This window comes from Nelumbo nucifera, chromosome 1 (genome assembly GCF_055504915.1).
Source record: "Nelumbo nucifera cultivar China Antique chromosome 1, China Antique-T2T, whole genome shotgun sequence".
NCBI lineage: Eukaryota > Viridiplantae > Streptophyta > Magnoliopsida > Proteales > Nelumbonaceae > Nelumbo > Nelumbo nucifera.
Window position 1 is genome coordinate 109,397,830 of NC_142649.1, and position 16,197 is coordinate 109,414,026.

General features: G+C 34.2%; 1 protein-coding gene across 1 annotated transcript; it reads left to right on the forward strand.

Annotated features, from left to right (window-relative positions):
• Positions 1-2,050: 2,050 nt before the first annotated feature.
• Positions 2,051-9,957, forward strand: LOC104605908 (uncharacterized). The gene is made up of 5 exons (XM_010270857.3): positions 2,051-2,497; positions 3,225-4,398; positions 8,710-8,910; positions 9,008-9,159; positions 9,283-9,957. Exons 2-5 carry the CDS (start codon positions 3,264-3,266, stop codon positions 9,742-9,744), a joined length of 1,950 nt encoding a protein of 649 aa, XP_010269159.1. The 5' UTR covers positions 2,051-2,497; positions 3,225-3,263; the 3' UTR covers positions 9,745-9,957.
• Positions 9,958-16,197: the final 6,240 nt, after the last annotated feature.

Below are 16,197 nucleotides of genomic sequence, written 5' to 3' on the forward strand. Positions count from 1 at the left end.
GATGTTTGGTTACAAATTACTGTAGACTTAGCCCAGTAGGCAACGAAACATATTTTCTTCTTCATTCTTCCCACTAGTCACCACTGTACTTTTCTTCTTTGGGTGGGAAGTGATTTACTAAGGGTGTTTAGACCTAAAACATATAGCAAGAAGGTGAATTGAGAACCTTCGTATATTAGGGATGTAATTAGAAGCATTTAGGTGAATTGGATCACGCACAACCGTTGGATATGATGCCATTATTCATGCTATGTTGTTAATCTATTTCAACGACATTTTCAACCATTGGATTTAAAATTTTACGCCAAATATTATAAAACAATCATCCAATTAATCTAGACCATTTGATAAGCATAGTTATATATTTTGGTATGATATTAGCACACATCATCTTACAGGGTAATGTGTGCACACACATGAAAAACGGTGATGAAAATCACCTTACCAAACAGAATAGTGCTTCTCATTGCCTACGTGGCAAAAATACTCCCAAACAAAATCAAGGCGTTTTTTTGTGAAGATGGGTCTTGGAAGCATGGGTGTTTTTTCTTGAAAATCAGTCCCAAAAACGCCACACTTCCAAACACCACCTAAGTATTCATCCAAACTCACCGGGTGCTAATTAGTCAAAGCTCTTCCCATGTCATGTATTTTTGATATCATATATGCCTGTGCACGTTCAAGAGCCTCATTGACAATAGAGTCTCCCTACCAAGGTTTTAAAAATCGGATTGGACACGAAACCGTTTTAGCCACCGGTTTCGGGTTGAATAGTCTGATTTTCTAGTTCGAATAGACAACCCATTTTAATTTAAAAGTAAATAAATATAAAACGACCAAAAAACCGTTGTCTAGGTCGATAAGTCGATGGTTTGACCAGCCGAATCAATGGGTCGCTGACCAAATTAACGGTTTTGGCCAAGAAGCAATTTTAGGGTGAAATAGAATTGGTTACTTGATCGGTTCCCTATCAATCGGTCCGACCATCTGGTATGGTCCGGTTTTCAAAACCATACTCCCTACATCACCAATTAGTTCACCTAAGAATTAATTCATACAACTAGGGGTGTAAACAGATCGATATCCGATGGATATTGAAAATTAATATCCGAATTCGAATTTGATTAAATATTCGAATATCGATTTGATTTGAATTCGACCAATTAATTATTTTAGGTAATTAATAAATATATAAAATAAATATTTTATTTATATAAAGTATATAAATATATAAACTATTTATATAATTTAATTGTTATATATAAATTATATAAAACATTTAAACATATTTAAATATTTTTATATATTATATATAAGAATTAAATAATCAGTTGAATTTGGATATTTATCCAATCGAATTATGTCATATCCAAATTGGATTCAATTATGCCAAATCTCTAATTCGAAATCGGATTTTAGAATAGCATTGACACCCTACATCCAACATCGATATGAACCATGAAACGATAAACGGTGCAGGCTATTGAAGACAGCCAATGGACAGCACAGGCTATTGAAGATAGATGGCCAAGCTTTTTTCCATTGCAAAAGAAATTGTAAACTAACATCTCATGCGGCAGGAACTCTGTTGACAGCCTAGGTTGTCCAATTTTGAACAGCGAAAATATTTCCTGATATTGGACATTAATACATCGCCACTGTAGAGTGATGTAGCAGCACACATAATCAATTTGGGGTACATAATTTGCCACGTTTTAAATTCCTTGTCCACCTCACCTCATGCAAAAACTAGACATAGATACCAATTGAAATTTGACCAATCAGAGCCCCTGTGGATTTTGATGAATGCCAGCTGATTGGTCAATCACATTCTGATACCCAGTTGTTTTGAGCTTTTTCGGCATGACACCTTATCTCACTCAGTCCTTATTGGTCTTTTCAACTAAAACATTTGGTTAAAATTACTCTTTTACTCATATCTTGACGTGTCATATATAAGAAGGACTGCCTGTAACAAACAGCCAAGTCTTTCCCTTTCCCACGAGGCCACGAGGGTGAAGCTCCATATACCAACTCCAAGGGCCCAATCAACGAACTCGCGCCCTTAGTCCCACTCTCTCTCTCTCGCTCGCTCGCTCTCTGGGATTAGGAATTCCCTCGAACAGAGGCTAAAATACACAGACGAGAGAAGAAGCGTTAAGAAAAAAACCCTAAAATACACAGACAGAGAAACAAAATCCTTTTTCTTTTGTTCTTATATCTCTTCGCTTCACTTCGTGCTCTTCTTTTTCCTGTGTTTTCTGTTTTTGTTTTTAGTTTTATCTTACAGGGACGGAAAAGAGAACGAACCAACGAGTTGTCCGGTGTTTGGTCTAGTGTTGGAGCTCTATTGGTTGCTCTTCTGAGTGTCTTTTATGTGGGTTTTGATTCGTATTCTCTAATGGTTGGTTTTCTGCTCTGAAATTAGGGTTTCACTTCTTTATCTCAAGGAATTGACGATATTCGAGCGCTTGTAGTCAGCGGAGCTATTAATACTGTGAGCTCTCCCTCTCAATCATTTCTCTCTATATGTCTTTTACCACTTGATGAATGGCTTCCACTCCCTCTAACTCTCCCTTTCTCCATATATTTGTGTGTGGATCTTGGAGCATTGAAGCTTGCAATGCGTAAAGTAGGTCTTCTCTTTTAGGTTGAACTTGCTTTGCTTTTATAGTTTGTTATTATTTTCCGGGCTTCACCTTGTTGTAGGAACTGAGTTTTCTTTCATTTTTTTTTATACCGAAATTTCCATCTAGGTTCGTAAAGGTTGCACGTTTCTTAGAATTTATATATATTAATTTCTACTTTACTTTTATTGGTTCTTGCATTTTATGTCTCTTGTTTATATTACGAGATTTTTCTCTGAGGGCTCAATTTTGAATATCATACTCGTTAATGGATTTTTTTTTTCTTTCCCTGTTTTTCTTTTCCTCTTTCCTCGCTCGCAACCTTTTCCTTTGAGTAATGAGGGCTGACTATCCTCCGATACTGCAATTTACATTAGGTTCAATATACAATTTTGATTTGTTAATATTCCCTTTTTGCATTTTTTTCTTGTTAGCTGGCATGAAATTCGGTTCAATTTGTTTTCTCACTGTTCTATTGAGATCCATTGTTTGAATGCAACTGACGATTCTTCTGTTCAAGGAGGTGATTTTTAATAGTTTCTTTGACGATCATGTTTTAGTGCTGTTAGATTCACTCTTAATTGGTCTAATTATTAGGGTTGTGAAGACGATTGGTTGACTAGGCAACTGGGAAAGATGTCGACAGAGTATCCTGTACTTGATAATAGGCCAATTGATCAATGGAAGGTAGCAGAACTAAAAGAAGAGCTTAAGAGACGGAAAATTACAACAAAGGGGTTGAAGGATGACTTGATAAGGCGCTTGGGTGAAGCGATACGGAATGAGGGAGAATCTGTAAAGGAAGAAGTTGTTAATGGTCTAAGTTGTGACCCTGAACCTGAGTTTAAGTTTGAAGAGAAGGTTGCAAAGCCAAATGATACTCAAGTTGTTGAAGAGAGTCAGGATGATGGTAAAAATAAAACCTTAGAGGCAGAAAATGATGTTTCTGAGGTTGGTATTGATGATGGTGCTGCTGAGATGGTCCAAGAGAAATCTGAAACCGAGTCACTGAGTAAGTCTGATTCTGTTGCGGCAGTTCATGAACCGGCAATTGTTACAGTATCTGAGGAAGATAGTGTCACAGTCAGTCAGATTGTGGAAACCCAATTAGCATCCAACCATCAGGAGCCACAGAACATTGAAATCCAGATAGAGAGCGGGGTTTCAAATCCTCCCCATGAAGATGCAGTGCCCAACATGTCCGGTCCAAACAATCAGGTATCTGAGGTCAGCCCTGTTTTAGGGTCTCAAGTAAAGTCTGAGTCTATTTCTACTGATTCTGTGTCAATTATTCAAAAGAATGAACTAAAGGATAATTTGAATACTGGTAATTTCCCTTTAGAACTGGAAGTTGTTAAGCCGGAGATGGTGCAACCATCATCCAGTGATGTTCATCCTACAGGTGGCGATCTACATCCACTGGGTGACCAAGAGCCATGTGAGAACCGGGGCCCTATTGAAGATATTGATGATACCAATGCTCCAAATCTGGACCTTGGGAAGAAAAATGATGGTGCAGATGCGGGGTCCTCAGAAAAATTAAATTTAGAACGAAGTTCAGGTGGTGATTCTATGGAGGATGATACATTGGAAAGTAAGCAAATTGATTCAAATCAAAATTCTGATGGCGTGGGAGATAGGAATGAGCTAACTGTAAACGAGGAAAATGTAATTGATGTTGTGGGTGCTGGTTTCTCTTCTGAGAAGAAGGAAAGTCCTGCTGAAAATAAAATTGCTTCTGCTGTGCCTGGTGAAAAAAGAAAAGTTGAAGGTACACTTCTTTAAATGCTTCTTCTCTCTTCATTGCAATTAAAGTTTAAAACATGCATGACTTCCCTTTTATGTGCTTTGTTTCATTCAGGATACCCTTTCCCTCTTTTGCTGATTTCTTTTTCAAATGGTTCTTTTATAGCCGTTGTGCACTATCTTTTGTTTATGGTATTTGGACTTCTCTATTTGGACCAACACTGCATGATGCCTTTTTTTATTTGAACTCTTATAATTATTATGAAGTTAGTAATAAATAAGTTTCTGCTAGCGGAGTAGATTTATCTGCTTTATCATCTTACTTTCTATATACTACCAACATGTTTTTTTGGGTGATTTGAGGTCTCAACCATCTCATGTTCAATTGCTCATAAAAATGTTGGACTCCTGTTTTTATGGGTGTTACCTGCAATTGGCTATTTGTTCCTTTTCTCCATCTGCACTGGATGATGCAAGTGCATGCATAAACCATTTTGGGTGTCTTTATGTGCATTGGTAGGCCTACCTTTTCTTTTCTTTTTTTAAGGAGCTAGGCCAGCATCCCTAGTATTTATATTTTAGCATTGGAAGTGTGATTTTAGGAGCATTTAATGCATGATTGTGATCTTTGTTGCACTGTTCTCAGCTCAACTTTGGTTGCTTTGAAAAAAAGCTAATTCTGACACTTAACTGGCTCAAGACATGAAACAATAATATTATAGGGTCTGTTTGGTTCACAGGAATAGGTGCCTAGAATTGGAATTGAAATGGCCCATTCTGATTCCAACGGTTGAATGGTTGATTAGAATGGGATTCCCCCATTTGGGGGAATGGCCATTCCACCCCTTCCCTGGGAGTGTGATTCCCATTCCGCCTCCTTTTTTTTTGACAAAAAAAATCCATTTCGACCCAAAGCCCTACTCGACCCCAAGTCCTCATCATCTCACAGGCCTTTCTCCATCCAAGTTAGCTATCGATGACCACCATCTCCGGCGAGGCAAGATACCAGTCGCCTTTCTCCTGTATCTCCTCTATCTTCCTATTCTTCCTCTTTTCTCCCCTCTTCTCTCTCCCTCTTCCTCCTGCCCTCTACGTCACCGCTGCTAATAATGCTGAAGGCCAGTATTTGCAGATCCTCTTCTTCCTCCCCTCTCCTTTCTTATTTCTTGCCTCTTCTTCCATATCTCTGCCCAGCCGAACAGAGCTTGGATCTGCCCTTTTTTTCTTCCAAATCTCCTGCTGCCATCGTGACAGCAGCCGAACAGAGCTTGGAATCTGCCCCTCTTCTCTCTTCCCTCCACCTCCTCTTTCCAGTTGAAACGAATATCAACAATTGGAATCCAATCCTGGTTCTTGTCTGAACCAAACAAGCGTTGGGAATAGATTATGGTTCCAATTCCTGGGGATTCTGATTCCGGTTCTAATCCTGACCACAAACCAAACAGTCCCTTAATTTATATCCAGATACATATTATTTGGATTAGTGATTGGTGTGAAATTTCTTATTCAATCTCTTTGATGATGCTCTGGGTGCTGAAGATGCAGAAAGTTGGTATTGATTTTGAACTCCAACTATGCTTTTGCAATGCATCTATATGATTGCTGAAAGGTTACAATTTAACTTGTTTGTTTATTTAGGATCCTACTTTTGATATTATGGATATGAGATTTGTAATTCATGTTGATAGTTCATGTTATAGATGGACGGTTGGACCTGATCCTAATAATTGTACATTGCCTACATTTTGATAATTAGTATTGCTTTTGAGTTTTTGAAATTTAACCTGTTGCTGGTTAGTGAAAAAATCAACCTGTTGCTTAACACAAATTTAACTTGTACAATGTTGTAAGTGTTAACTGAATTTGTCTTTTTGAATCCTTAAGTATTGTTACAAGTGCAACATTGCTTAGAGGTAGTCAAACTCAACCAAACAGAATTGACCAAGGTATTGTTGATTCAATTATTAGGATGTTGAATAGCATGTGCCAGTTTGCCTTCCTGGTAAAGTCTCTATACATGATGCAGTAGCAGTACACTCCTTGCTATCTTTCTTGACTATTAATACTGGCTAATTACTTATAACAGAAAATGCTGTTGATATTATTCAAGCCATGAATTGATATTGAAGTAATAGGTCCCTCTCAAGAGTGATTTTAGTGATAGATGAATTGAAGTTTAAACTTTACTTCATGTATTTGGTCCCATCTTATTGTTGTCGGTACAGGCAATATATTTTGTAATCCAATTCTTGCCGTTCTGATTACAAATTATTTTATCCAATGGTTTTGTAGCATTGTTTGCTTAAAGCCAGAAGTTGACCATGATATTCTGCTTTTTGTAAATCTTGTTCATTTATTGTTTTCATTTGTTAGTTTTGTTATGCCTATTTGCCTAGGGATTTAGATATGCTTGTTTGATGACCATGCAAAGTTAAAAGATGCATTTGATAAAGTTTCTCAGTGGCCAATTAGGCGATTTTATGGTTGCCTCTTCTTTTCTTGGGAGTCCAATTGCCCCTCCTCTCCCCAGGCTTTTGGGGCATTGAATTCTCACCTATGTTTGTGTTACTCAATTAGACCATCTATGCCTGGACAGAAAGACCTTATGAAGCTTTACTGTTCTCTGATATTGGCTTTGGGGTAGATGAAGATGGGCTCCTTTGGGATTGAGGGGGGAGTGCCATCAACGAGATTCCACTTTGGAACTGAAGAGCTAGAATTCTAATGTTGTGTCAGACCCTTTTAGTTACTTCCTATTTTTCCAAGATGAGAGAGTATGGGCCTAAATTTCCAGTTAGTGATGGTAGCATGTCACAGTATGGGTGACTGGGATATTCCTCTTCATTTAGTTTTCCATCTGTTGCATTGAAGCATTTTCCCATCCAATATTTGGTGCATTATTATCAACAACATTATCATGATTATTATTCGTGTTGGTTATCTTTTGTTCTTTGTTGCTCTTCCATGAAGGTGCAGTTTGATTATTTTTGTATCATGGATGTATGTCTAGATGTTCATTACTCCATGCCTCTCTTGGTGTAACCTCTTAATTAGAATGATAATATATGTCCTGAAAAATGCTAGCACTTGGTAGATTTGATTTAACACACCACGGGTGTGTATCCTTTTCCTTTATGGGTAGTTTCTTTTTATTTGAGCGCTCAACTTGATAAAGCCTTCTTCTCCCAACTCTCTGTGGGGCCTTACTATGGGATCAGCTATATGAATCTTCTTTCACTATTCCACTCTATGTGGGATCATATCTATGGTTAACCAAGAACCATTAAATCATTTTTCACTACCTCAATTCATGATTTTTTTTGCCTGCCCTTCTTCTGGTCCCTTCAACTTGCATCAGATGCATATATATCTATGGTTAACCATTGACCTTCTAATCCTGTGCTTATAGTTTAACCACTCATCCATCCCTTTTTATTAGAATTAGGGCTGTTCATGGGTCGGGTTGGGTCGGTTTACTAGTGTTTTTTCAACCGACCTGACCTGGTCGGGTTACCTATAGATCAAACTGAAACCGACCCTCTATTAAGTAAAACCGACCTGGTTGGTTTCAGTCGGTTTGGGTTTCAACCAACTCCAAGCTTGCACAATGCACATGAAGTCAAAGTGCTAATATTATATATAATATTTTAAAATATATATTTAAAACCAAAACATATATACAAATATATCAAAACGTATATTTTCTAATTTCTGGAAATATATATCTGATATATTTCAGAATATATATTTTTTCAGATATATATTTATTATTTAAAACTAAAATAGCTATATTTAACAGATTTTTTCAGAATATATATATTTTTCACATAACTCGGTTCGGTTTTCACATATGAAAACAGAAACCGAACCGAATTATTGGTTTGTTTATCTTTGCAACCCGAAACAGACCGGTAGTGAAGAAAAACCGGCCAACTCGGGTTGAGTCGGGCCGGGTTGGTCGGTTTAGATTTATTTGTGAACAGCCCTAATTAGAATGACATTTCATATTCCACAATTGTATAGTAGGCATTAAACAAAATGACAAGTATCAAAAAGAACCATTACTAAATGAATACTAGTTATTATCAACAATCACAACCAGCAAAATTGACAGTTACACCGTAACTAATATTAATATTGCACTGGTTATTATTCCCTACTAGAATTATATTGGTGATCCTTTTGTCGGCATTGTACCTTTTTGTTCAAGACCCTTGAACTTAGATACACTGGAATAATAAAATTAAGTGCAATTATGATTCTGATTATGAAACTTGTGCTATTCTATCGGGAAAGCTCATTTCTCATCTTCATGGGATTGTACGATCTGTAACAGATAAAGATGTAGGGAACAATGAGCCTCCAAAGAGGCAGCGTCGATGGAACTCTGAAAGCATCAAAGTTCCTGAAGTGCAAACTTCTAATCTCACCTCCTCATCTACAACACCTAAAGATGCTTTACAGCCCACCATTCCCAAGCGCAACTTCATCAGGTCTGACTCAACACTTAGTGAAGAGGCATCAAAGGAACGAGTTGGTATGATGCTGTTTGCTTGTTGTATATTCAGTGTTTACATAGTAAAAAAAAAGGTTTCATGCATCTGAATAGGGTTGTTATTCCTTCATGTTGGCAGTTCCACCATCGCCAAAGCCCCCAACTACTTCCCTCCGAATTGACCGTTTTCTTCGTCCATTTACACTAAGGGCAGCTCAGGAGCTTCTTGCAAAAACTGGAAATGTATGCAGCTTCTGGATGGACCATATCAAGACTCATTGTTATGTGACGGTATAGTTTATATCTTCTGTTTGATGGTGATATTTCTTTTGTAAATGTGTATCAAGGTTATTCTACCTTTTGGATTGAAGTAATTTATAACTAAATGTTTGATGCATGTTCGGTGCCTTGCAGTATTCCTCGGTGGAAGAAGCCATAGAAACACGAAATGCTTTGTACAATCTGCAATGGCCTTCAAATGGAGGGCGCCTTTTGGTGGCAGAATTTGTCGATCCCCAAGAAGTGAAAATGCGGGTTGAAGCTCCTCCAGAGTCTCCAGCAGCTTCTGCCAGCACCAACGCAACGGCACCCACTTCTCCAACACTTCAGCCCCAGCCATCCCCTCACCAACAGAATCTGCGACGACAACTTCCTCCCCCTCCTCTCCCACCACCACCCCCAATAACCGACCCGTCCACAATACGGGAACGTCTCCCTCTTCCACCCCCACCACCGCTTCCAAAGAAGCCAGACCCACCTATAGTTACCCTTGACGATCTCTTCAGGAAAACAAGAGCGACCCCTAGGATATACTACCTACCATTGTCTGAAGAACAGGTTGCTGCAAAAGTTGCTGCTCGCAAGAATGCTAAGTAGGGATGATAGCATTATGCCATTCTTGTATTTGGCCAATGGGATATTAGTCTTCTCTTATGTAATATAGTACGGTGATACATTTTATTAGTAAAGCCTTTGCCAGGTCTAAAGTCTGACCAGGACAGGTTGTGCGGCAAGGGATGAGTGAGATTTTCAGTTTTGAACGCTGACATGGGTTGCCTCCTGATAAATGATTACCTTTTCCCCGTCAAATATCGCTTCGATGCACTTATGGTTCCATTCCGTTGTTTCATTATGTTGAATGGTTTAACTTCAACCATATCATGAAGTGAAAAGAAAAATGCGGGTTTCTAAGTACTGGTATCACAAGAGCTTGAAAAGGCATTTTTAGTTTCTATTTTTTAAGAGTTGCTTTGAGACCAAGGTTCAATATTTTGTCACATATCAGCCCGTGTCGGCTGATATATTCGTATTGGAAATCTCCTGATACACCTTTACAGGGGTGGTGTTATTGGGTTTAACCCAGTTCAGGGGTTAGAAGGGCCTTAGACTGACCCCTCTAAGTCAGGTTCACAAAAAAGACAGAAAAATGGGGAGCGAGGGCCGATATGTCCATACCGGTGGATCGGGTTGTACGAACTTTGTTGGAGATAAGGTTTTAAAAGGCTAAAGTTGAAGGTGAGGTGGTTGTGTCTCATAGGGGTGAGGCATGAGCCTAAAAGCGTTGTGAGGTGTATAGTCTTGAGGAAAAATGAGAAGGATATAATCCATAAACAATAACGTGAGGCGGCTGTGTAAGCCTAAAAGACGTCTTGAGGCACATGGATTCGTGGTTCAAAGTATTTATACACCCCAATATGCAGAAAGGGATGTATTGATGATCTACACTCTGAATCATGCATAATTTTTTTAAGTTTTTACTTTTAATTTTCCAAGGTCAGTTTTATATTATCTAATTTTAAAAAGATTAAAAAAACACCTTAAAAGGGGGTATTGGTACCCCAAATATATAGTACAACTTGACTTAGAATCTTACCAAAGTAGTTTTCTTTTTTTCCTTTAATTTAGGGATATGAACCAACATTGTTTTAAGAACAAGGCATTCTTATTTTGTTGTTGCACTAATATGCATTAGTGAAGAGTATATATATATGATGCATGTGATTTAGAAGAAATAAAATATAAAGTCTAAGATAAATGAGAAAATGAGAATTATAAAAAACAATAATAAATGGGCAATGAGGTGACCTTTGTTCGAGCTGAACAATGGGGCGCAACTTGGGAGGGTTCGGATTGGGCTCTTGTCAAAATTTGAGTGGGTCTGGCCCAAAGCCCAAGCTTGAAGTAATGTGAAATGCTAACTTGAGCCAACCTTACCCATAATTGGTGAAGGTCTTGAAAGGCAGATACAATCCTATATGTGTGTGTGTGTGTGTGTGTGTTATTTCTTTATTTATAAATATGTTTATATTGCATTTTTTGTAAATTTGTATATTTTTATTTTTTATAAAATCACATGCATTTTTAAAGAAAATACTTGTATTTTTTGTTTTTTTTCTTTATATAAACTGTTATATTTTTAAATATTTAATAAATTAAATTGGATATGATCATATTCGGATATTCAACATTATTAGCGGATTTGAATTTGAATTTATATTTGTGTGATCCGATCAGATCTTTGGATCAAATCAGATCTCGGATGTTTGTATTGTTGGATCGGATTTAGACATTTAATGTGCTATCATTTGACACTAATGAATGACCCCATACTAACTACGGGGAACGGGGGAAGTTAATTATATATATACTACAATCCAATGCAAAATTCTGATTTAAAACACATAATTTCAGCAAATAATTTTAACATTATTTGCTGCCAATGAACATAATAATTATTAACTTCCCCGTACTAAGTAATGTTAATTATGATTAACATTATGTGTATAATTATAAATTAATTATTATGAATATAAAAGAATTATTATTATTTTTGTTATTAATTAGTAGTATTTAATTTAATTGGGTTTGATAATAATAGGTAAATATCATTAATTTATTTTTATCTTTTGGAAAACTGAATAAGAGAAAATAAAAAGGTTAGTATTGAAAATGAAAAATTATTTGGATTTTTGCAAAAAAAAATATTTACTCAACATAAAAAACCAATTATTCAAAGATAAGGTCGTTAACCAAAGAGTACTTAAAAATATTGTGTAAGTAATAATTTTAAGAAATTAAATTTATTAATTAATAATCTATTTGAATTGAAATGGGTAGTTTCAACAAAGATTTTTAACTAATAAAAATTTGCTATTTAATTATTATTATTATTATCATTATTATTATTATTATTATTATTATTATTATTATTATTATTATTATTATTATTATTATTATTATCATTATCATTCTTTCTATTAAGTAAATAATGTTATAATTAAGATTTTTAGTTAATTCATGAAAAAATAATTGCTGTAATAATTCTTTTAGTTTAATAATATTAAAGAATTCAAAGTTTTATAGTTGAACTTTCACTACATGAAATATTGATCAAAGAATAATAATAGCATTAATTATAACTACTTATAATAATAATGTAAATAATTAACACTAAATATATATATATTTATATTGATATGAATTAACTAACCTGATAGAACTAGTTTCTCTAAGATTGCAAGCTTGTATGAGTTGCAGACACAAAGAAGTTTAGAGAAGTTCAGGAATGACATTTGTTTAAGCAAAAAAAAATGTCTAATTTTTATTATTATTTCTTTATTTTTTGAAAGATTATTTGTATTGTAATGTTTAATTATTATTATTATTATTATTATTATTAGTAGTAGTAGTAGTAGTAGTAGTAGTAGTAGTAGTAGTAGTAGTAGTAGTATTAAGTATTTAACTAGTGATTTTAAAATACTTTATTTGATGTCGAGTATCCAATGATACTCTACTCCTAATTTACGATATGAATTCAGAAAATGCACATAAAATAAAAAATTATTATTAATTAGTAATTAACAATGATTATTATTAGTAATTAATAGATGTACTTAATTAATTAGAAGTAGATTATTATTAATAATCAATAGCTGGAATTAATTAATTAGTTTAGTAGTTAACAGTAGTTTCCTTTTTTTTAAGAAAGGATTGAAAGTGGGAGCATCCCAATTCTCACAACTCTACATGGTGGTGGGTTCCACTCTGCATGTTAGTGAGCTCTTTTCTTGAACTACCACTAATCAGAATTTGACACATGCCTAGTGGGCACTGTTCTTGAACTACCACTAATCAGAATTTGACATGTGTTCATTTTGTTTAAATCTTTAGAATGACAGGTGTCTAGATAGAGGAGAACCACATGTCTGAATGGGGGAGGCTTTGGCCTGAAATCATTCCTTTAATATATATATATATATATATATATATATATATATATATATATATATATATATATATATATATATATATATATATATATATGTATATATAAATTTCATAACTAAAATTTATCGATAACATTTCATTAGAAAATTTATTTCAGTGTAATTGAATATATTTTTCCAACATTGACATTAATTTTGATATTTTCAGTAATTTTGGTCAATTTATTAAAAAAGCACTTTTGCTAATTTATTGTAGGGCGACCTTATCTTTGAATAATTGGTTTTTTATGTTCAATAAACATTGTTTTTTGCAAAAATCCAAATAAATTTTCATTTTCAATACTAACCATTTTATTTTTCTCTTATTGATTTTTCCAAAAGATAAAAATAAATTAATGATACTTACCTATTATTATCAAACTCGATTAAATTAAATACTGATAATTAATAACAAAAATAATAATAATTCTTTTATATTCATAATAATCAATTTATAATTATACACGTAAAGTTAATCATAATTAACATTAGTTAGTACAGGGAAGTTAATAATTATTATTTCCATTGATAGCAAATAATGTTAAAATTATTTGCTGAATTTATCGGTTTTAAATCAGAATTTTGCATTGGATTGCAGTGTGTATGTGTGTGTATATATATATATATATAATTTATTATTGAAAATAATAATATTATCAGTAATATTATAAATTTAGACTTATTGCAACAAATATTCAGTATTATAATATTATAATTTAATAAATCAGTATAATAATTAATATTATTATTAATAAAAATAAATATAAAATGTAAATATGCAATAATCATTACTTATTTTAAATGTTTATAAATATTGAAATTTTGGTTAATGAAATTACTGTTGATTAATTCAAATTGACAGTATTTTGATAAATATAGTTAATATTTATGATAATTATCTGTAATCTAATAAATTACTATAAATACAATTAAATTAATGTATTTATTAATTAACAATAATATAATTAACAGTAATTAATTTTAATGGATAATAACACTATTATTCATTATTATTACTAATAATAATAATATTAATAATTAACTTTACTTATATATTTATGAATATTAAATGACTATAGCCAAATTAATAATTACAATTATTAATGTCATTATTAATTATCAGTCCGATGAAGAGGGTGCAGCTCACCAAGATGAATGAGGTTCTATACGGCTGCTTTGTTGAAGTAACCTGAAAAGGGTGGAGGTCACCGTGAGTGCTGCGGGAGTCTTCAACTTCAATTACATCGCCAACCAAGATGAATGAGCAGAAAAGTTTTGACAGACGTTGAATGAGCAGCAAGTTTTTGTTTTTGTTAGATTGAATCTTTAAGTTGCAGAGTTCTATGGGTTGTATATTTCTCAGAGTTGGAGACGTGTCTGAGATGCAAACATTGAAATGCATCTTATTCTCCTGTTTTTTAGGAACCGGTAGAGAGTGGTTGTGGGCTGTGTTCTTGAATGGCCACTTCTATGATTGTTGACAGGTGTCTAATTTTTCTCATAAATTTTGGAAGGCCATTAATCAGATTGTTCTTCATTTTGCAAATTAATGGGAGGACGTGTCTACTTTTTCTCAAAAAATTTGGAAGGCCCTGTTCTTCATTTTGCAAATTAATGGAAGGACATTTGTCTTACTATAGGAATGCCAAGTGTCTGGCCTGATTTCATTACTTCAATAAATATATATATATATAGATTTGCACTTTTTTTTTGACATTTATCGATTATGTGACAATCTATATCTATAATAAAAAGAGGAAGGAGGGGAGGCAAAAACCTCTTTACCACATTGCTCACACGAGTTCCTCTAGCCTTTCCCTTCTCAATGTGTGGGAAAATTTAGTTTAAGTAACTAAAATAACCTAGCATGTTATTTGTACACCTAGAATTGTTAACCATTGTTTTACATTCATGGCATGAAAAAGACAAATTTGTCCTATTCAAGAAGGAAGTTACAACTAACTATAAAGATTAGATTAGTCTTTTACAACATTGATTACAACATGTACCCTTAGGAGAGCTTGTTCTCCGAATTATTTCTTCCCATGTTGTAATTACCTTCTTCCACCCATTTCTCTCCATTGTCCTTTTTCTCTTCAATGCTCATCCGTTTCTATAATTTGAGGAATTGTCCTCTAAAACTCCTTTAAATCTGAGTAATTCTCCTCCAACTCCTTGAATAAAGGTTGCATAATATTGTCTTTAATTCATTCTTTAATTTTGAATAATGGGTATATATACACAAGCTTTTACAAATGCACGTTACAGGTGGATATGTGTACAGAAGCCTTTGTAAATAAATATGTATACATGTGAATTTTTAAGCCAAATAAATGGGCTTAATTTACATGACAACCTCTAAATTAATATGGGCCTAAGGCCCAAGTCTACATAAATATGATTTGGTAGCCCAAGAATCCAAATGTATTAAGTCCAATCTAGCCCATCTCCTATTGTAATAGGGGTGGTCCAATTGACAAGATAATTAATTCCCATATAATGGAGCATGTATGGGAATTAACCCTAACCCAACACCCTACTCACATGGGATTGGTTAGCAAAATGGGTTGAGGTGGCACTCTTAATTCTTGACTATAAATAGCGTTGCATAGGGAGAAAATCTCATCTTTTTCAACACTTACATTACAAGAATCTCTCACACACCAACACTTAAGGATTGCAAACAACCATAAGCTCCTACAAACTCCAACAACTTTAAGATCAAGAGAGAAAAAAAAGGGAAAATTTTCTTAATTCTCTACAACACACTTGGATTCAAGATCTCCAAAGAAAATCAAGCAACTACAAAAGGGCCCTTCTTACAGAAGCATTATTCACAACCGATCAAGCGTGAAACCTAGAGTGAAGAAATCTACATCAATTCTTCAGAAGCACCAAATTCAAGAAAAACTACACCAACACTTAAAAAATACGAGAAATATGCCGATGGCCTTCATCTTCATCGAATTCAACCGTTAATCAGAAGTTGCTCACATCATCAAGCCTGAATCAAAGAAAGTTCAAATCCCTTGTATTTTTCCTTTATTACAAATTTATTTTTATA

Bases quoted from the DNA above. Each gene is read 5' to 3' on its own strand.
- LOC104605908 (XM_010270857.3), top strand. From the start codon at position 3,264: ATGTCGACAGAGTATCCTGTACTTGATAATAGGCCAATTGATCAATGG. The intron at 4,399-8,709 runs GTACACTTCTTT...GATCTGTAACAG, and splicing joins TGAAAAAAGAAAAGTTGAAG to ATAAAGATGTAGGGAACAAT. The intron at 9,160-9,282 runs GTATAGTTTATA...GGTGCCTTGCAG, and splicing joins AGACTCATTGTTATGTGACG to TATTCCTCGGTGGAAGAAGC.